Raw genomic sequence first — 22,577 nt, 5'->3', positions numbered from 1 at the left:
GATCCAGTTAAGTGCTGTTAATAGGCTGCCACTGTCCAAATACAACAAACAAGGCCACCAAAATAATGTCAGATGACTTGCAAAGTGTGCCAGCACAAATACAGTTGAGCCTTGCAGAGTTGAAGTTATATGTGACGTGAAAACACCTTCGTTATACCTAATTTTCGTAAGCGTACACAACGATATCAGCAGAAAAAAAAAGTGTAATTGGGCCTGTGTAAAAGAAAGGCAAGCGTTATTGTCTCTGATGAGCCAGCAAGGAGGCCGCCTGTAGATTTTCCTGGCCTGTTGGCGGCTTGCCATGCCGATACACAGCACGAGAACAGTGCCAAGTTAGAAACAGATGTTTTGCACTGTCCTCAATTATGCAACTGTGTAGTCGGGAGGGCTATTTTTTGTAATTTTTATTTTTTTATCTACACTTGGTGCAGGCACGTGCAGACGAATGTAGTGCTGGGCAGAGGCTATGACGTCGTGTGCTGCGCTTCGCTGACCAGTCAGCAGCCAATCAGAGCAGATTGCGCGTCGTCGTCTGCATTGCCCGACGAAAAGCGCCCAACTTTGCACTTCGCCTGACTTCGCACCCACTGGCTGCGTATATACCCTTGCCCACCTGGAACTAAAAGCCGATGTATGAGTTTCCTTTCAGTAACAAATCTAGGCCAACTGCAGCTAAATACATTGACAAATGCACAGCACCCTAAGACAACTTCACTATGCATATAATACAGCACGAAGTCTGAAGCAGCCTGCGTATCTGTACATGTATCATCTGTGAGTAATACATCTTTGTTTTTTTCTTGGGAGATCAGCTCACCTTCCTATGACACACAGTCACGCCTGCACTTCACTACCGTCCCTGCAGCTAACCTTCACTATTGTCACCATATTAGCTCTGACAGTCTCAGACAAAATGGCGCTACACGTCTGCAATGCCAACCTGTTAGTTTGTCGTCTGCTGCCTACACTCATTGAAAGTGCAAGGCAGAAAGTGTAGGTGGGCGGCACTACACTTTTTCTATGCCAATGAAAAAAATGGCAACTTCCTACACTAGCTAGACTCGTGTAGCCAGTGTAGGCAAAAAAAAAGTCCTAGTGTGAACGTACTAGATCAGCACAGTGGCTTGCCCGATATGAGCCAGCCAAGCCAAGCCATAGGCCAAAATACACACGTAAGTGCGCATTTCGAATTCGGAATTCAAGTAATCTGAATACATACAGTAGACTTCTGTTGATTCGGCTCCAGTTAATTAGGTTGTTCAGTTAATTGGCTCCTTACCGAAGGTCCTAGCATCGCAACCATGCATTTTTTATGGGCCCAAACATTTGCCATTTTTATTCTAAAGTTGGCCTTTGCTAGATAATTCAAACTCGACCGGTCAGCACACATGCACCTGACCACTAAGGTGACCCCAACAGCGACCCTTCTAGCGGAAGCGCCTGTCTCGGCGGAGTTTAGGGGACAGTGAATGCATTGCACATACATCTACTCCCGTCGAAAACGCCAATTTTCAGCCTTGCCAAGGAATGTTTTCAAGCAATAATCGTATCTCACCACATATGATTATAGTATTTAACTGATTCTAATGAGCGCCTTTCTTTTTCTAAAAATATTGTACTGAACATTGACTGCGCAGTGCAATGGATAAGAAACCAAAACCGAATTCGTTGCACATATGCTTCACCGCATGACACGGCTGTATAGCGGTGAAGCTGAACTAACAAAACTGGCCGCCATCCTGCAACACACATTAGACCCTTGCCCATTTTTCTTGCTAAAATATAGAGTGCATGTCAGGTTTCTACTTTGTTTAGGAGCTTTAATGTAACTTATACATTAGTTATCTACTTCAGATGCATAGAAAGTGCACCCACATTTCATTTGGGGGTGCGTTAATCTGACAAATACTGCCAAATGAATCGGCGGCGTGTTTTGGTGTTTTTTCTCCATCGTGTTCAGTTCGACCCGCCAGATAATTTCATCAATTTTATCAGTCCTGCCAGAGTCGAATTAACGGAAGTAGAGAGTACTTTTTTCCTTTCTGCCACAGTGAAACCTGTCACTTGATGGACATCATTTGTGGTATCCTTTTGAGTTTCATAGTGTTTGCATATTTTGTGTGTGCGCTTTCAATGTCATGCATTCCGGGTCATGCCCAATACCTGGATGGCCTCTTTGAGAGGACTGGTCATGGGCAGGTAGACGGTACAGACGTACAGCTCCTTGCCGTCCACTGCTATGGTGCTCAACTGATAGGTGGGCTTCAGGTGCGTGAACATGTCCGATGGAAGGACCATGCAGTATCTGCAAGTTGGAAAGAGAGCGTAAAACACACATTTGCTGCTCATATCTTAAATATGTTCCTCCCTTTCAGTGTCGGAGTGTTTTTCGTAAGTGCAACAAACGAAATTTCTAACATATTAGCGGGCTTTTAACTGGCAAGATACTGCCAGATATTAAACGGCAGTGCGAATTCTACCGAATAAATTCGCAGGTGAGGTACTACCATGCTTCTTGCATGTAAAAGTTGCACCAAGAATTCGAAAAATTTGACAGTAAAAGCAGAGTGCGGGCTATATAACAATTTTGCCTTGAGGTACAGCTTCTGAGCAGCACTAATTTCATTATCTGATTTGGACACCTGAAAATCTGACAGCTGGGATTAAAAAAAAAAATATATTGTGTGAGCACCAAATTGAGGAGAGCTTACTAACATAGACAGCAGGGTTAGGAGCTGCAGATCATGTTCATTCTGTTATCACTTGAGCATTAAAAACATTATGCATAATAATATGCATAAATTAAAGACAAAAAGAAAATGAATCAATGCCCACAGAAAAAGATCACAAAACACCAGTGAAAGCAGCACTGTATACGCATACGTTACCCCAAAAATGTTTCCATCAGACAGAATGCCAATTGACGTCTTTTATCCCCTCCTTGCAAGCTGTCCACAGTGGGGTATCGTAAGAAATAGCAAAATCAACCGCTGTGTTTTTTACATTCAGCCTCCAGTGGAATGCAACCACCACAAATTTATATTTATACACACCAAATTTCACACAAGCATTTTATTTACTGTTTACTGTTTACTTACAGGTTTCCTGCATTGCCATAATGGTGTCACCACAGGAGGGAGGGGAGAGGAGGTGTACGTAAACAAAGTCCGTATAGTGTGAAAACATAGCTGGGCAAATTAACTGTGGGGAAATCAAGAGAGAGAGACAAAAGGGAAGGAAAGACAGGGAGGTTAGCCAGTGTAAATACCAGCTGGCTACCCAGTGCTGGGGAAAGGGGTAAAGGGAATAAAAGGAGAAGAGAGAAAAAAAAACAGGAAGAATTCACACAGTAACGCAATGTTACACGCAACAACAGCCAAAGGCGGTCGCACAATTCACATGTCCTTAAGAACTTGAGCAAAGCCCTTAAGGCCTTGAATGCCGAAACCCGTCTGGACCAGTGTCCTAGAACTTTCTCTTGGGGAAATCAAACACGAAATACATCTAAAAAAAAAAGACACCATTAACGGTTGTATTCTCTCACATATGGGAAGAAAATACAGTTTCTAATTGTTAAAAAAAAAAAAAAAAAGAGTTGGCAACATTACAGGCTTTAAAGGAGAATCCTAGCTCTTTTTACAAGAGCTGACAATACGTACATTGAAGGATAAGCTGGCTTGGTACCAAAAGATTGCAACTGGAGGATACGTAATGAGGGCACACACATGCATGCGCACATCGAACAACACACATGCACCCCCCTACGGTTTGGCTTAAAACTTTCATTTGGGACAAGTATGTCACACGAAGGCAAACAGACCTGTTGACAAGGCCAATGGCAGAGGTGAGCGTGATGCGGGGCGCACCATCCTCACGCACGGGCATGTATGGCGGCAGCAGCTCATCAACGGCAAAGCTCAGAACGACCTCAGAGCTGTGCGGTGCTTTCCTCTCGTGGCACTTGTTCATCAATATCTGTGGAAACGAACGACAGCATCTGGCTTCAGGGTTATCTGACAAGCCTTTGTCCACCGTTATTCTTTTATGCCTTTGTCACACAGGCGCTTTTCAATGGCTATTAGAGTTGACGACCTTCGAAATTATTCAGCTCGACTGAAATCGGAGGGGTTGTGTTGCTCTGGACGGAAGTGCTAATTTGAGTAAATGTTTCCACGACAAACATGACAGAAGACAACATGTCTACGTTTTAGTTGCACTTCAGTCTGCAGACTTTTATGTGCAGACGTCTGTGCAAATAGGCCATGTATCAATATTGGAGCCCAGCCTAAAGTTTCATCTTCTATAGGCTGAACCGCAGATAGTGATACATCAAAACTTAAAAAGAAGTAGGCATGCAGAGATGGCGATTGAGCTTGCATGGTGAAAAATCATCAGGAGTGTAAACCCGAGACTGAGCAGAGGGAAAGATGATGCAGTAAACGTTTTGTCCTTTATTCAGTCATTCTTTTGGTAGCTACAGTCAAGTCAAAGAAAATGTAGCTGTCGCCCATTCCCCAGCCACATTAGACCTAGAATGCTTGTGCCTTTCTGACGGCTCATCAACAGACCTATGCTGCACTCCTGCTTTCACGTTTTACCATGTCAACCGCGTAGTGCCTTGATCGAGGAAGTAGTCCTGCAATGATGATCCATTAGCCGTGTTTTGCAAGAGCTTGCACCTAGCTGTTTTGGTGGAACACAATGCCATATGAAGCCATCAGGTCCTACATTCGCGGGCCTTCTATTGTTGTATAGGTGCCATCTACGATTGGCCAGTGCCTATCATGTGAATCAGTGTCAGAATTGGTGGAAGCCTGAATTCTGGCCAATCGGAAAGCTCTCTCATTTAAGAGAAGTTTTGCGAATACAGTCAAACCTCATCGTAACGGATTTGTATCTGACACGGAAATGTGTTCGTTACGTTGGATATTCGATATAAGCATGTACTCTTTATATGCCTATACAGGCATGGAGCATTTTATATTTATTTTGCTATATCCAATAATTCGTTATATTTGTGTTTCTTATATCAAGGTTTGATTGAACAGAATTAGAACAGGGTACTGCAGGATCAGATATGTCTTTTTTTTTTTAGCTCATGGCATAAAGTGAGAAGCAATCATCTTTTCCAGCTACACAGTAAATGCGGGGCAGAGACATGCCAGAAAATAATCGGATAACATGCGGTGCCAATTCAGCCACACGAGCTTTGCTTTACGCAAGTTCAAACACGTGAATAACCTTTTGCTGGGTGCCTTCCCTACGCTAGCCGTGCACATGCCTCAGGCAAGCGTCCTCTGCATCCACAAAAAAAAACGCCAATTACGTTGCTCACTACGCCCCCGGCTTCCCACTGACTTCCCAAGGTCCAACCGAAACTGACCGCCTCGATGGAGAGGTAGTTGCGCAGATTCATGCAGGCCTTGCTGTACTCGTCGCGTGCAGTCATCATGATGTAGAGGGAGCGCTGGGCGCGGGCACGTCCCTTGGACTGCACGTAGGACCGGAAGTCGTCGGGGAAGTCGAAGCGCACCACCAGGCTGCACTTTGGAACGTCCATGCCTTCCTCCACCACCGAGGTGGCCACCAGCAGGTTGCACTCCTGACGGCGAAACTGCTCCAGCACCTGCATGGCGCCAAAGACGGGCTTGCGGTGAGGCACCCTTGGCAGCGTCGGAGCTGGCGATGATTTGGGGGTTGGGCATTTTTACGCATAGAGGAAGGAAAAAGAACCGGAGGAAGCACGAGGTCAACCGGTGGAAGGCCGCGCCGTCCGACTTGGCCTTGCGGAAACAGCAGCAGCTTGTGTGGTGGACCCCGAGAGGCAGCTTTTTGGGGGCGCCTCCCAGGCTCAAGTAGGAATCCATGATACGCGCGGTCCGACAGCAGACAGAGAATGGAAAAGCACGACAGAGGCAAGCACTGCCGCCGTCATGCCTTTCCGTCCTTTGTCTGCAGTCGTGCTGTGCACATGGTTGATTACCAACTAAACCGGTCTCACACCTTTCTTGAGCAGTAAGACCAGCTGGCTTGAGTTTCTTTTCTCTATTTTTAATAAAGTTATTTCCTCCTCCACTAGGCAGTTTGCCTTGGGCCACCCCTTCTTCTCTTCGGGGTCTATCTGCACGGCGGCTCTTGGGACGTAAGCCCTCCATGGTTGCCAGACGTCTCAAGGAAATGTTTATTTTGCGAGAGCTTTCAGTGATGTCCTCGTCATAATCGGTGCATCCCCCTCCCTCTCCCCTCTCTCTCTGCAATTGGAATCTGAAAATTACTGCTTGACAACGTTTCATACTTGTCACATGACGGCACTGCCTCCAAGTCTTGTTTCCTCCTTCCTCGATTTTAGGAGACCTTCCCAGCCTGGGAATAGATACAGCAACAAATGAAAAAAAAAAAAAAACATAATAATAATAATTACAGCAAACTCCACTAGAGTGGTCTAAGTATGCATAAGCATTGTGCCACTTGCTTATCTCCACGCAGCCTGGTGTCATTAACAATCTTATCAAACTTGATCAGACTAATATAACCCTTATCAGTCGTCATCAACTTTATTGGACTCAATGCGATAAGGTTGATTTTCTTTTGTCCATGAATTGAAGTCGGCTCATCACGTGATCTCCAAGCTCAGGGAATTCAGTCCTGAATATTTTTTTTTATTCCCGGCACATTTCTTTATTCGATGTGCTTTTTCTCAGCTCCTCAGCCAACCATTCCGTCATTTTCTTTTTTGCTGATTCGTTTTCTTTTTTTTGTTTAAATATAAAACATTTGCATGGCAGCCACATGTTGCTGTGGTGCTCATTCATCTACTTAGAGCGCCTAGAAGGTGGGAGACACTAAAACCTACCGCGTACTTTAGTGCAGCATCATCACGCGCTAGGGCGACTTGGGCGGCGTTTAATTTTGGCACATGACACTTCCCCTTAATTTCTTTTCTTCCTTCAAGCTACACTCCTTCGCGGTTGACCTGTGCTCTTTAAGAGATTACAGTGCACTGAAGTTGCACTACAGGCACACACATACCTTGCACTGCTTCTTAAAAGACATCCCCGCTTCCTTGGAACCAAGCTGGAGGTTGGCCCCATGACCCACGATGAATTCGGGAACAATGTAGGAATACCTGGAAATCAGCAGTCGCTGGGATGTGGTGAACAAGTTGCATCAACAGGCACTGTGAGTAGACGACACGGTGACCCACTGGATGTGGCCTAGAGTAAATCTTAAGTGGCACTGCCCCCTCCCTTCTTCAACACACACACACACATATGTGCAGTCAACCGCAAAAGTTTGCGGGATGCGGTTTCGCCTTAAAATGTGAACTCCTGCACTGTTAAGGCATATCACTTCGTATTTAATGAATCACCATGCAGGTGGCGAAGGCTACTACATGCTGGAACAGTTAATTCGAGGCTGTGTGACCACGCTACGTGAGAATTCAGCTTCTTGGCAGATCCTGCGTCCTGCAAACTTTTGCGGTTGACCGTACATGCAATGACCAAATCTGGTGCCCCAACAACGACACGTCCACCTGACGTTTTCCCAAGTGCCAGAGCTTGTTTCTGCTTCAGAGAGCAATATGCCTAGAGTTTTAGTGACATCGTGCCTGTAAAAAATACGTTCATTGCTATATGAATGTCCAAAATGATCACATGGAGAATGGCCCCTACATCGCCGACTAGAAAATTGACTAGAAGAGGACTGCAAAGTCAGGTACAAGCCAAAGCCAGTGACAAAGTTTAAACCACAGTTGAACCAGGGTTCAGACTTCTTGCAGCAACTGGGTGGGTGAATGGGGCGAGAGGGGAGGAGTACGCAACTAAGCCTCTTTCTCTTTCCTTCTTTTTTTCGATACGAACTTCCGTCATTTTGAAATGTACATGAAAAATTTTACATCTCTGATGCAATAATGAAACTAACGCAAGCCCACGCCGCTGTTCAAAATGTGCGCGAGACGTGCTGGCAATTCAAATCTGCTCCAGCCAATAGGGAAGCTTCTATGTCCACGTGGCAGCAGTAACGAATCGCGATGCTAGTTTTTCTGCTTTTCGTTTGCTCCTTTTGCTTTTCTATTTGCATGGCAAAATACGGCACTCCAGCTATCTGAAGTTCAGATTTCTCCTTGCAATCTTTCCAAAATAGCAGTGTTACATCAATGAAAAGGCGCTCATTCCTTGGTGCGATAGAACCTCTACACTCCTTTTCTTTCTTATATTCTCCAATGTGATAAAGGGACAACTGAGAATTGCAAAAGAAAGAAAGAAAGAGGGATTGGAAATTTTGATCGGTCGACCAGAGCTGTGGGCAGTAAACCTGGAGCAGTGGGTGACAAATTGGAGCGGTGGGTGGCATTTCCACCGCCACCCACCGGGGCAGAACCCTGGGCTGAACGTGCATGCCAAGGGCAGAATCAATGTATATCGGATGGACTTTGCATATAGGTGCGTACACCCTTATTAGAACACTCATTAACCTTTTAATGACGGCACTTATTAATACCCCCCAAAAATGCTTACTTTCTATCCAAATGTGCAAAACACAGAGAATAAACATAATCAAGAAAAATAAAATAAAAGTATTTCACGAGAACTTTTTCAGTAATAGGAGAGAAACCCCAGGCAGAAAACTGAAAGTGGGCTTTGCGCCAAGCTATTTATGGCTTCGTTTGGAATATGTACAGATAGCTCTCATCACCTGCGGAACCAGAGGTATACATTTCATTTGCTTTACGTCGCATGTGCGACACCACAGCAGTCGGAGAACTGGGGTTGGTCTGTGTCCTCTGCACCTGCTTTCAAAAGAAACCGAGAAAGGAAACAGAGGGGCTCAACTCTTGTTAATCACGACCATATATACCCAGCAGGCAATGAAGTGAAGGAAAGCATACAGGTAATTAGTTATAGTTGAAATTGAAACGAAGCAAATAATGAAGAAAAGGGAATAAGAAAGTGGACAAAAAGGTGCACTGTTGCCGGTGGGAGATGAACCCACAACCTCCACATAAGTGCATGCATTGCACTACGAAGAAAGCAAGTCGCATGTTAAACTTCTTCCTCCTCGTCCAGTGTTCCTGCTCTAAAACAGCAAATGATGCTTGATGCCCGACGTTCAGTGTTCACCAAAGGCACTTAGCCAGAAAGTTCGAACTCAATACCAAAACTCGGTAAGAAAAAAAGCCTTTTTTCTGGTAAGCTGCCGTCATCATCATTTACATTCATCAGTTAAGGGTTAACCTTCTTCAAAGGTAGGCTTAGATGTAACTATGCACAGTACTTCATGGACGTGAAAGAAGAAATCAGTACAATGCCGGTTGCACAGCTGTTTAATATTGGCTGTGTACATTGCACTACGATAGCTGCAACCAGATAGTCCACCACGGACTTTTCCATTAGTTACTAGAGGAAACTCTGGCACTGCATACGCACATTATCATAATTGCCATTGTCACAATGAGTAGCACATGGATTTGTCTAATCTTTGTGGTTGTGGCTTCAGACAGCCTTGTGGCTTTATTTATTAGTCGCACTTTATCTGCCTTTACGGCCCTTAGTTTTCAAGCAATGCTATCTTTCTAAACACACGAAGGCAATAAGACTCCGTGCACGTGCATTATCATTGAGAATTGTTGCACTTATAATGACATAATGTTTTGTTGAATATAATCAGTTTGCAGAGTCATAAAGCAGCTTGAAGCCAGAATGATGAAGTTAAGCAAATCCATGTACACTGCCTGCCATTCTCATGAGGGCTGAAGTGCCATCCTTGCACTAGTTCTCACAGAAACAAGCTCACGATTTTGTTCCATCATCAGCATCATCATCATCATCATCATCATCATCATCATCATCATCATCATCATCATCATCATCAGCCTGGTTATGCCCACTGCAGAGCAAAGGCCTCCCATACTTCTCCAACTACCCCGGTCATGTACTAATTGTGGCCATGTTGTCCCTGCAAACTTCTTCATCTCATCCACCCACCTAACTTTCTGCCGCCCCCTGCTACCCTTCCCTTCCCTTGGAATCCAGTGCGTAACCCTTAACCCTTTCGCTGTCACCGACGTACCGGTACGTCATCGCGCTTCCCCCCCACGGTGTCACTGACGTACCGGTACATTCTCTATCGTGTGTTCAAAATTTCGCGCCTGAGCGCAAAGCAGGCGCTCCTGGATTGGCCATGCCATCTGTTGACTCTTTCTACAAGTTCGTATATTCGCTCCGACCTGTGTTAGTCCATGTATTGAAGAGTACGGTGCGACTGCCACTCCCCACTTTCTCCTTGCTGAGTGGCGTGGTGGCTCCGCGTTCGCTGGATCATGCGTTGCGCGCGTGTGGTTATGGGTTCAAGGGTTGTTCTGTAATCTCCGCTGGTTTGAAGGTTTTTATTTTTCTTCTGTTGGTGTGCCTGCTACAGCGCGTCAAGTTCAGGCGCACGTGCCGTTGCTTCTCCAAAAAGGGTGACTCGATTGCTGCTTTCGCTCTCTCGCCGCACCCTCGCTTCCGACTTGCAGCAGTAAACGTAAAGCCCTTCGAACTTTGTTTAGCCTTTTTCCTTCTCTCTCTGTCTTCTTGATCACGCAACGTGCCATTTCTCTCCGTTGCGCGGGCGACTGAAAGCGCATCCTCCCTGCGCGCGGTTACTTTCGGATGGCTCGGCGCGCGGGACCTTCGTCTGCTCATGGGAGCGGTGGCTGAATTCCGATTCAGAATACGAGCCGAGCTCGGATTTGGACTCGGACAAAGTCGCATGAGAGGAAGAGGGTTCCGCATCGTCAGATTCGGATGTTGAACGGATTTTATAGTCAGGCTGATGATGATGATGATGTTTATTAACAACAGCTGCAGAACACTGAAATGTGCATATTGCATTGACTATGTTATTTGTATACCAATCATAATCAAAAATAAATTGCTATGTTCATTCCCTGTTATGCTCGTTCCCTGAAACCAAGCCGACACTGGGGGTGCGTCACGGCCAGAAACGTCCGACAGCGAAAGGGTTAATGACCATCGGTTATCTTCCCTCATTACTTGTTTGTTCTATACATGCAGACAACTTTCTGGGGATACGAAGCGAAAGCTACAGAGGCAAAGCATGCACAAGCAAGAATGCTCTTGTAGAAAGTCCCACAGTCTTATCCGCATTAGTCTTAAGCTCAGAAGAGAAAACTGAAATATTTTATTTACAACAGCAAAACAAGACAAACAAAATACACCACCGAATGCTAAACTTGACTTATTCTTCTGCTTTCCTTTACTGCATTTGGGCAAATGTGAAACCGTCACCCATGGAAGTTGCACCGATTCGGCACCTGTTACAAAAAAACCAAGAACACTGCCAAATGCTGCCAGAACAACTCGGCGTATTAACAGAAGAGCAGAAGCTGTGCCCCCATAGCTTTCTCCTTCATTGCCACAGGAAGTTGTCCGCGGGTACGGCAAACAACTTTATGGGACAGTCATTCAACCTCCTCGTACCTGGGAACCTTGTTCGCCAGCTCGCGCAGCCAGTCGCGGAGGATGCGTGCCACGATGCGCTCCTTGACGAAGATGATGCCACACAGCGACATTGGCTCTGCGGCATCACCGCTGCCGGCATGCTGCGGTTCCCGCGGGCGGGAGGCCCACAGGATCTCCAGGAGACGCTTCAACTTGGGCGTGGCCAGTGCCAGAAGGGGGTTCTCGGCGACGCTTTGAGCAGCAGCGTTCGACTCCACGATGTGATGCCTGCACCTCTTCCGAACCTCGTCCAGCCACTCCAGGCACACCTCTATCTCGCGGAGAACGCAATCATCGTCGAGACCATCCAGCATGCGACGGGCCTGCGATGCCGTGCCAAGTTATTTTTCTTTTTTTTTATGTGGCAAACTACACTGTCTGTGTTCATGACAAATAAACAGCACGAAACAATTTGCTAGAGCCAATGATTGGAGCACGTTTGTGTCCACTGCCAAATGAAGGCTTCTCCCAGTGACCTCAAATTACTTCCGTCTTGTGTGTGCCGATTCCCATGCTGTGCTTTCAAACTTCATTTATCATTACTCCGCCTCGTTATCTGTCATCCTCGACTGCATCTCCCGTCCCTTGGTACCCACATTCTGTTGTTTGCCTCGTCTACGTTTGTGTCTTTTCAGTATGCAACAACGTATGTCACCTTCACCAATTCTCTAAACTACCGATACCCTAATACAGATGGTGCAGGATAAAATGTGTTGTAGTGACATGAGTGTGTTGTTTTATTTTGTGCCGCTGACCATTTTTCACTGGATTATCACTGTTACCAAGTTATTGCCTATTGCAATATGCATCTACAGTATCTACAGCATCTGAAATTTCTTGAACAACATTAATTTTATAGCAAAAGAGGCACGTCTGACAGCATGGCACACGCATCATGAAGAGCAATTAATCTGAAATTTACTGTGAGACATATATAAATAGCCGACGAACTTGGCCCATAGGATTAGGTTCAAGGACTGACAACTACACTTGCCCCTATCTTGGCGACTTAAGTGTCCCTTGTCTTTCAGACCACAATTTTGCCAGTTCGATTCCGAACCCACATTTGACATTGTTTGGTTCTTCAGCGTCCCTACAACATAAAATTAAATACGATTACGATCAGAGTGCAAACACCCTCACTGGAGACAGTGAAAGAGAAGCCATGGAAACAGGGGTCACTGACCTCCTCCATAATGACCTCAATGGCCAGGTGTCCACACCAGACCCCCATGTCATGCAGCACCTTGATCAGGCTACGAAGCCGGCGGTCCAACTCTTGGCCCTGTGAAGTCGTCGGCCGAAAGTTGGGCAATGCCGGAACTTGAATGCCACAGATTGACGGGCTGCCCGTCATGTGATGCTCAACTAGCACTTCAATCGGTTTGGTCCCGTACCTGTGAGCCAGTATATATATTAAAAAAAAAAAAAAAAGCTAAAGTGAGTGTGCTGTTATTTACAATACAGCAGAACTTCGTTGATATGTTCTCATTATGCACGCTTTGCCGGCACCAACGTTTGCGATCGAGAATGCAAAAAATGACCCAACAGAGTTACGCTCATTTTTGACTGATTCACGCATTCCTCGAAAACACAGTTTTTTGGCACCAACGTTCAGTACGTCACCAAAATGTGATCATATGATACGTTTCCTGGCCGGTAGATTTCATGTAAACAAGACAATGCGCGAGACGCGCGCAGACGAGAACAGCATATAGCTGCCCACTGCAGCAGCTTCATCACATTACTCGCCCGCCATTCTCACGTAAAAACACCAGTGTGCACTCAGTTTCTCACTTCGGTACCAGTAAATCTTCTCCGGGGTCGTCGCACGCGGCATCCACAGCTATCACTGCCAATCCTATTGCGATAGGCATATTTGCCTGTTTGTTTGACAGCGCATCCTGCCGCTGGAAGCGTAGCGCACGCTTTTAATAGGCGATAACCGAAACCCGCTGTCGTTCTCTGCTGAAGACTGCGAACCTATACGTTTTCTGGCCACTAGATCCCAAGTGAACAAGAAAAGGCGCGAGGCACGCACCCACGATCGAGAACAGTATATAGCCGCCCGTCTCACATGGAAACGACCGCGCACACAGTTTCTTATTCTGGTACCAGCAAATCTCCACCCCGGTCATCGCACACCGCATTCACAGCTATCGCCGTCAAACCTACTGCGATAAGCATCTTCACCTATCTGTTTTACAGTGCGTGGTGCGTAGTGCCATTGCTAGCATACTGCACGCTTTTAGTAGTCAATAATCCAAATGTGCCAGCGTTCCCTGCTGCAGGCGATGCGCTGTGGGCATCACGTTTCGCTTCGGCGGCATCCGATGTTGCCCACCAGCTCGATATTGTATTTGGTTTCCCGTCCCCTTTTAAAACACCACACAAAAGGAAAACAACAAACCGCGTCGTCTCGGGCTGCCAAAGCACCATCAGCTTGACACGCATCGGCGTCTTGTGCCACCTCAAGGATCCGCGCAACTCTTCGCATTACATAGATGTCAACAATATGTAGTCGACTCTGTCAAATTTTGTTAGTTACATCGGATAGTGCGTTTTCCTGGTTAGCAAGTTCTTTTTCTTGCGTTTTTTTCCAGAACGTATGAACAAGGTTCTATTGTATTCACAAATCCTCCAGGAACAATAAAGATAGTGAGGCATGTAAACGGGCACAAATTCATGTATTGCGAGGCCTGCAGTCAGTGATGGGTGATGAATGGTGGGGCAAGTGCCCCTCAAAGGGAATACGTGTAGCCATAATGGTAGAACACTCATATGTCATGTGGAAGGCTTGGATTCAGCTCTCCCTGATGGTAAGTCCTTCCACTTTCAATTCAATTTTCCTCATTCCTACATTTGAACTGAAAAGAGCAGTTAATTTCTCCTACGCTTTCTCTGACCTCATCATCCATTGGCTTTATACGGCTGCTACCAACAAAAATATTTTGCCCCTTGGTTCTCCTGGTTCTTCTCAACCATCTACAACATGGTTAGTTCCACTTCCTGCAGTACACCTTCAACACTGTCTGAGGAGATTCTGGGAGATTCTGGGGATTCTGAGGAGATGCACTGTATTGTTAATCTCTTTCCACACACCCAAGCATCTTTGTGTACCCAAAGCCCTGTGTCCTGCTTAAGTTTTCATACACCTGACGGTCTTCACCTTCCCAACTTCGGGTATGCAAAACCTAAAACTCCCTGGTGTGAGCATATCTTAGCAGTGAACTGCCTTCTTCATTCCCAAGCTTGCTGATGCTGGCTGTTGACGTGTGACCACCACATGTTCACTGCTGCTGAACCACTGGGTCGCCTCCTCCTCATGTCTGTGTGACCTGTAAGGAGACTATAACTAAACCCTGGACTCGAGGAGAGCACACCCAGCACACTTTTTGTAGGAGGTCTCTTGCATTCTCCAACTGTTACTGATCATAAACTGAGGTAGTGTTCCTAAATAGTTCTACATAGAAATAACGAACATGAATAGTGAAGAACCTCATTGACATGATCCCATTTCGTACGATTTCCCGGTGCCAACATTCGCGACCGGAAACACAGAAAATGATCTAATGCAGTTATGCTTCTTCTTTACCACTTAGTTCCGGGAAAACGCAACCTTTCAGCACCAGTGTTCAGTACACAGCCAAAATGCGAATGCACGATACGTTCTCCGGCTGCTAGATCCCACACAAAAAAGTAAAGACATTAGGCACCCGCGATACAAAGCAGTAGGCGACCCACCATGGCAGCTTCCCAGCAGCACTCGCCCACTTTTGTCCCATGAAAAAGCTGGCATACACTTAGTTTTCTCTTCTGGTACCAGCAAATATCCTCGTAGGTTGTCACACGTCGCATTCACAGCTACTGGCACCAATCCATATTACAATGAGCATTTTCCCTTATCTGTTTGACAGCACGTGTGGCATGGTGCCGTTGGAAATGTACTGCATGCTTTTTTTTTTTTAATAATAATAATAATGTTTATTTCCCATCAAGCAAGATGGAGGAGGCTGCAGGTAAAAGCTGCACGAACGAACGGCAGCTTGACAGGAGCCCGCAGCCCCCTCTACAAGGCGGCAGTAAAAGGGTTACAGAAAAGATCATCGAAAAACATACATAGGCACCGAAATGGACGCTGGAAATGAACACAAAAATTATTCAATGAGAAAGATTAACTACCTTATACATAGTGTTGTCGTATTGCAGCATTAGTTACTTTTAAAATATCAGTGGTAGTTTTGTTGTAATTATTCAGGAGAGTGGGCAGGGTGAAGGACAGTTTTTCTGTAGAGTAGTTAGCCCGAGGGGTTATAACATTCCATTTTTCCTTGTGCCGGGTAATGTGTATGGAAATGTTCTCTTTTAGTGATGATAAGTCGCGTAGAAACGTTCTATTATCAAATACTTCGCGTTTGAAGGCTAGTGTTAGCTTATAGTCATAAAGATTTTTGACTGGTATAATGTTTGTTTTTTGAAAAAAACTGTGTGTATGGCTGTTATATGGTAAGTCATAAAGCAGTCTGACCATTTTTTTCTGGAGGACAAAAAGTTTCTGTAAGTTAGTTTGAGTAGTTGTGCCCCAAACCAATAAACAGTAATTTAGATTAGAGTAAAAAAGCGAATTGTAGAGAAGTAGTTTGACCTTGTATGGCAGGCATGCCCTTAGGCGAGATAAGGCGCCAACTACACGAGTTAACTTGGTCAAAACAGTGTCAATGTGGTTATCCCAAAGCATATTATCGGAAAATGTTACGCCAAGGATTTTAATCTGATCAGTTATTTGTAGTGGTTCGCCCCCATACGTTAAGTTTGCTGGAGCGTTGAATTGTTTCGATTTCGGCCTAAATATAACAGCTTTTGTTTTATTAACATTGATTTTCAGCTGATTTGCTATTGACCATTTTTTCAGGTGTATAAGGAGGGAGTTTGCTGCACTTACCAGTTGATAACAATCGGGAGCTGTTATAAAAATACTGGCGTCATCCGCATATAAAATATATTTTGATTTTGTACAGATATTTGTAAGGTCGTTTATGTAAATATTAAAGAGCAGTGGACCCAGAATGCTCCCTTGGGGAACACCTCTAATAATAGATTTCAAGTCAGATTGATATGATTCAATTTTTACAAACTGTTGCCGGTGACTAAGGTATGACTGAATTAGTTGCAGGAAATGTCCACGGATTCCATATATTTCAAGTTTTTTAAGTAGTGTACAGTGATGAATGCAGTCGAAGGCTTTAGAGAAATCCACATAAATACCCAGTACTAACATTTGTTTTTCGAAATGTGATAAAATAAATTCTTTCTGTTCAAGTAACGCCATTTCCGTAGATTTGTTTTTGCTGAATCCAAACTGTGCAGGTGAGATTAAATTGTGTTTATCAAGGAAGCTGGACATTCGAATATGAATAACCTTCTCCAATCCCTTAGAGAATATGGGTAGTACAGAAATTGGTCGATAATTACCCATGTCATTCGCATCACCCTTTTTGAACAGTACAGTCACTTTTGCAATTTGCATTCTTTTCGGAAATAAGGCGCTCGACAAGCAGATGTTAAAAATGTAAGTTATATAGGGACACAGAATGTCAAGAACATATTTAATTGGACGAATTTGCATAAATTCTGCGTCACAGCTTGGACTATTTTTAAGAGAGGAAAAAACTGACATCACCTCGGATCCGGTTACTGGACTGAGAAAAGCGCAATGTTGGTTGTGAGCAGGCATGAAGTCGATGAACTCATTGAGTACTCCACAATCAGAATACTCAAGGAAGTGATCATTAAAAGAATTGGCAAGCGCATTGCCACTTACTTCTCTGCCATCCAATGACAATTTCCAGATACCTGGTGTCGATTTTCTAGGCCTTATAAAGGTATTAAGTTTTTTCCACAGTTGATCACTTTTGTATAGACAACTCTCGAATTCATAGTAAAGGTAACGAGATCTGCTCGTTCTAATCTCCTTGTTTAGCTTATTTCGATATGTTTTATATTTCTTGAGAAGATTCGGATCTTTTGTTTTAACAAAACTATGGTAAAGCGAGTTTTTGTAGTTAATTTTGCTCCGCAGTGCGGGTGTAATCCAGGGCTTACGAATATTTCTACCCAGGGTAAACGTTTTTAGCGGGAAATGTTTCTTATAAATCTCCGCTATTTTATTAATAAACCTGTTGTATGCGTCATCAGCATTTTCTATTTCTAGAAGCCATTCAAAGTCAGACTGCAGTAATTCGTTTCTAAAACTGTCTAGACCAGCCTTCGTAATGGGTTGACAAACAACGCGCTGTCGGATTTTACGGGCTTCCATATTGTGTTTCTGTACCATGAGAATTATCGGGAGGTGATCACTAAGATCGGATGATACAACTGCCGTCGTGATGTTCGTTTTGTCAATGTTTGTTATGAAAAGGTCAAGTAATGTTTCACAGTCTTTTGTTACTCTTGTGGGTAATGTAATTGTATTCTCACACCCATTTGAGATAATGAGAGTTTCCATTGCTTTTTGCAGATTAGTATTTGCCAGCATATCAATATTAAAATCACCGCCCGAAATCACATAGTAACCATTGTTAGAAATGAAATCCAGGAATTTCTCATAAAAGTTAAAGAAATTCGGAGCATTTCCATCAGGAGGCCGATAGCAAACAGAAAATACGTGTTTGTTCACACGTGCTGACTTAGCACGTGTTATAGCGATAACCCACACGCACCGCTGTTCCCTACTGCCGGCAGCGTGAAGTGAGCGTCATATTTCACTCTAGCGGCATCGAATTCCGTTGTCGCCCACCAGCTTGATTTCGTTTGGGCTTTTCCCCGCTATCTTAAAATGCCACCAAATAGGAAAACAACAAAGCACGTCTCAGACCACTCCGGCCCTACCAGCGCATTGCACACCAGCGTCTCGTGCCGCAACAATTCTCGCCGAGTGGTCATGCCAGAACTACCCACTCAAATGCCCCACTCAAAGAAGATGCTGACCCAAGCCTGATTCGAGGAGTGCAAATATAAGCTTGCAGAAGCCGCGAGAACGACAACGCACGTCGGACCACTTAGGCCCCACCAGCTTGGCGCGCGTCGGCATCTCATGCTGCAATGATTTGCGCACCACTTCTCATTATGTGGATGTCAACTATGCACAGTTGAGTCTGCAGATGTTTAAGTGACTTTGAATCACACGTTTTCCAAGTTGGTAGGTTTTCTCTGTTTTTCTTTTCCAAACGTATGAACAAAGTTCTACTATATTTATCTGTGCCCCAATGTAAAGAAATTACATAGTTACAATTGCCGACACACATTTCTGAGACTACTGTTGTTGTTCATTTTTCTCAATGTTAGACATTTTCTGCAGAACTGTACAAGTCCTACAGGAATCATTTGACTAGAAAGGGTTAAGGGACACTAAAGAGAAACACTTAATCCATTTAGATTGATGAAGAATTCTACAATCGTTGATTTCACAGTGACAGGTTGATTACTAGAAGGGAAAATGACAGTCAAAGTTTCACTTTTGAGTTTCGCGCCTACACCTCAGGGATGGTACATTAGTGCGATGCTTTGGATTGCAAATAATTTGATTGCATTTTGGCTGTCGTTGTCCAGTAAAAGTTCTCGCAACTTTTCAAGTTCCGTCTTTGGCCCTTTTGGAATACAGCGTAGTCCATTCTTTTTCCGATAAAAATGTAACTAGGCCCAAGCAGACGGCGCCAAAATCCATGACGATGGCGCGGGAATTTCAAGGCGACATTACCACCCCACCCGCTTTTCGTTCTTGCGCCTTTCCGGCTTACCGAGCATCTTCTCAAGGAAAGAGCAGATATGTTGGTATTGTGGAAGCGCAATTTATCAACCCAGTTAAAATCATTTTTCTCTGTAGTGTGCTTCCAACACATTCCAACATCGAACTGCAACTGCCGATCTCATGCCTACAAGTGGTTCAGTAGAGGGAAAACGCGCACCGGGCCATGCTCTGCTGGTTGGAGACGGTGAGGACGCGAGAGTGCAGGGCCATCTCGAGGTCATGCACCTTGCGCTCCACCTGCCGCTCGGTGGCCTTGCTGTTGATGACCGAGGCGGTGAGGCCCAGCACGCGCGGCTTTTCCTCGGGCTTGAGCACGTCCATGCATCGCATCACCTCCCGATACGTGTGCTGCTTCACCGCACGGTGGCACTCGTCCAGGATCAGCAGGTTCACCCGCGACATCTTCAGAAAGCCGTGGTGGATGATCACCTTGAACACGTCGGGGGTCATCACCAGCACCTGAGAGGGAGTGGGACAGGGTCGCAGCTGTCGGACATGTCTTCAAGGAGCACCGACACGAGATCGCTTGACACGACACCGTCACAACAGGAAACTTGTCACTTGCTCTCGTGCGAAGCAAAGTGCAAGAACGAATGACAATTGTCATTCGTTCTTGCACAATGTAAACGTAGCCAGAAGAAAGGCACACAGCAGTTTGGTTTACCTTTTCATCATACATAGCCTTATTGCTACATGATGTTCAAAAGAACAGACTGATGGGCTAGGCGGTACTGAATAACTTGAGGTAAAGTGCAAGAGAGCACATAGGACGTGTCGTTGCTCCCTTCTGTTGTCCCACGTGGTCTCTCGCGCTTTACCTCAAGTTATGTTACATGATGTCTGCACATTTTAACCTGTGTCATCACTTCACGATGTCAATGCCACCAATTCCTGCATTTTGAGACATTACTTTTAAATTAAGATAGTTTCCAAACCTTCGTTCTTGCTAAATGCAATCCTTCCCGCACGAAAAGCGTGAAACAAAGTTTTTAAAACATTAAAAATATGTCTCAGTGCTCCTTTATTCTGGCTCATTTTGCAGTCTTATTCGATTACAAACAAAAACCAACACTAAGTAGAGATAACCGGGACAGGCCTCTGTACTGCAGTGTACACAACATGCTGATGATTCAATTCTATTTTACTTGACGCAATGAGTAAATTTAATCCAAGAATTGCTTGGACCTATAGCCAGAGGCCAGTAATGGGTCCAAGTGATAAGTGCGCTAATGAATGAATGTTCTCGTCCTCGTACAAACATTGAAAGTGACCATCAAGAAGTTTTTCTTCAAGCTCACGCCATTTAAAGAGGTCCTGAAAAACTTTTCTAACTGATCACAGAATGGCCTCACTATTAAAGGATGTCGTCTCACGAATCTCATTCATGAAGCCAAGAAGTTGCAATCATGAAACCAAGATACAAGCTGAAACAGCATCAAGCAGGAACTCTGTGACCTATTTGGCGACCCGTCTGGTCGACGGCTCGCTGCGAAGAAGGAACCATCATGCGTGCTCAGACATCCCCTGAACCTTGTGCTGCTTACATTCAGGACATCTTGCCTATTTGCCACAAAGCAGACAAAAACATGTCCAAAGCCTCAAAGTGCTGCACATTCTCAAAAGCGTCACTGAAGATTCCTTCAACCTGCTTGTCTTCACCAATGTTTCCACTGTTGATGCCATCAGTAAGGAATGTTGATGCTTGGAAGAAGCCAAAAGCCTGACACATTATTTATATTTCCCACATCTGAACATTTTGAAAAAAGAAAGAAAGAGCTCATTTTAATGATAAAATTACCTTTACCATTTCCTACAATGCCAGCACATCACCCTGACAGTTTTCCAGATAATAATCCTAGTCTCATCCACATTTGCTTAAGCTGGAGGTGCAGATAATGAAAGCATCTTGCCACAGCAACCTTTATTAAAATAAGAAATAACACACACCACTCAGTGCTGAATACAAATTTTATGTTCTTGCTTTCCTCTTCCGCGTTCTTGCCAAATGCAAAACCACTGCAAGTAGCAATGAATGCCGACTCATTGTCTGCTCGAAGAAATTCAACCAGAATGCCAGACTTTGCCAGACTACTTGGTGCAGTAACACATGTGCAAAAGCTTCACCACTGCAGCTCTGCCTTCATTGCCTCAGCATGCTGTCTGCGAGTTGTAGCAAGCACCTTCAAGGGTCTGTTTGCTTTTTTCTTTTCTGGCTTGTTCTCATTTGGCATGCGACTGTTTCACACCTTGTATATGGGACATTGTGCTACTTTACTGAACTTAATTTTCCCAAATACCACAGTCCTATGAAGCCAACAGAGACTGACACCAAGCAAAGCACAAGGAAAGGTACTTTTTTTTTTCTTCATTGAAATGTCATGTCTGAAATGGCTTTTTGTCAGTGCCCCTTGGCACCAAATTACATGAAGCCAAATAAAATAAAATTGAAATGATAAAGTAAAGGGAAATGAAAGCAGATGAAAGAACAACTCGTGACTGGTGGGAACTCAACAGACATCATTGCACCACATTTAAATTATGAAAACAAGTAATTTACCCTATGCTTTCCTTGGTTTCATTGTCTATTGGCATCATATGATTGTGACTAACAAAAAACGGGCCCCTCGGTTCCCATTCTTGTGTTTTCCCATCTGAGGAATTCATGCGATGTTCCTCGCACACTACGCAATGACGAGCACAATTTTTCATGTTGCATTCTTTATGATGATGGACTTTTGCAAGTGTGAGTCAGTGCTTGTCTCATTTGTTTTCATTCTATAGCGCCACACTGTAATTAAACAACAATTAGACTGAAGTCACAAGCCCTGCACATTTTGCCACCGACCTGAGACTCGATGAACTCCTTTTCCCAGCGCTGCTTGTTCCAGTTGTCAACATTCATGTCGCCAACGTAACCGCCAACACGCAGGTCTGTCTGACACTTGATGGCCTTCTGCTGCTGCACGACAAGAGGTACTGGACAACAGCACAGTCAAGATGAGTTTCCAGCCAATGCAAGCTGTCATCATCATAAACATCTCATGTTTTAAGCCCATTGCAGTATGACAGCCTCTCCCCCAGTGGTCTCAAATCATGGGTCCTGCATCGACAGAGTACATAAAATGCTTGCAAATTTCTGGACCTCATCAGATCGACTAAATCTCATCCTTGACTGCGTTCCTGTTTCCTTGGCACGTACGAACACTTGCCAAGGTGCAACAAAGTGTTGCAGATAATTAATGCTACCATTTCCTAGCAGGCCATCA

At 44.7% G+C, this 22,577-nt stretch overlaps 1 protein-coding gene across 1 annotated transcript in view; it reads right to left on the bottom strand.

Annotated features, from left to right (window-relative positions):
• The window catches only part of LOC126533928 (endoribonuclease Dicer-like), a 65,620-nt gene that overhangs the window by 40,093 nt on the left and 2,950 nt on the right, over window positions 1–22,577 (bottom strand). Inside the window, exons 3-10 of the mRNA XM_050181150.3 lie at window positions 22,157–22,287; window positions 19,469–19,770; window positions 12,691–12,901; window positions 11,484–11,827; window positions 7,030–7,126; window positions 5,384–5,626; window positions 3,821–3,975; window positions 2,164–2,305 (exon numbers count right to left, since the gene is read on the bottom strand). Coding sequence (XP_050037107.2) covers window positions 2,164–2,305; window positions 3,821–3,975; window positions 5,384–5,626; window positions 7,030–7,126; window positions 11,484–11,827; window positions 12,691–12,901; window positions 19,469–19,770; window positions 22,157–22,287 — 1,625 coding nt within the window. The remainder of the gene's footprint in view (window positions 1–2,163; window positions 2,306–3,820; window positions 3,976–5,383; window positions 5,627–7,029; window positions 7,127–11,483; window positions 11,828–12,690; window positions 12,902–19,468; window positions 19,771–22,156; window positions 22,288–22,577) is intronic.

Source organism: Dermacentor andersoni, chromosome 7, assembly GCF_023375885.2.
Source record: "Dermacentor andersoni chromosome 7, qqDerAnde1_hic_scaffold, whole genome shotgun sequence".
In the NCBI taxonomy this organism is placed as follows: domain Eukaryota; kingdom Metazoa; phylum Arthropoda; class Arachnida; order Ixodida; family Ixodidae; genus Dermacentor; species Dermacentor andersoni.
This window is presented reverse-complemented; position numbering and strand designations above follow the sequence as displayed.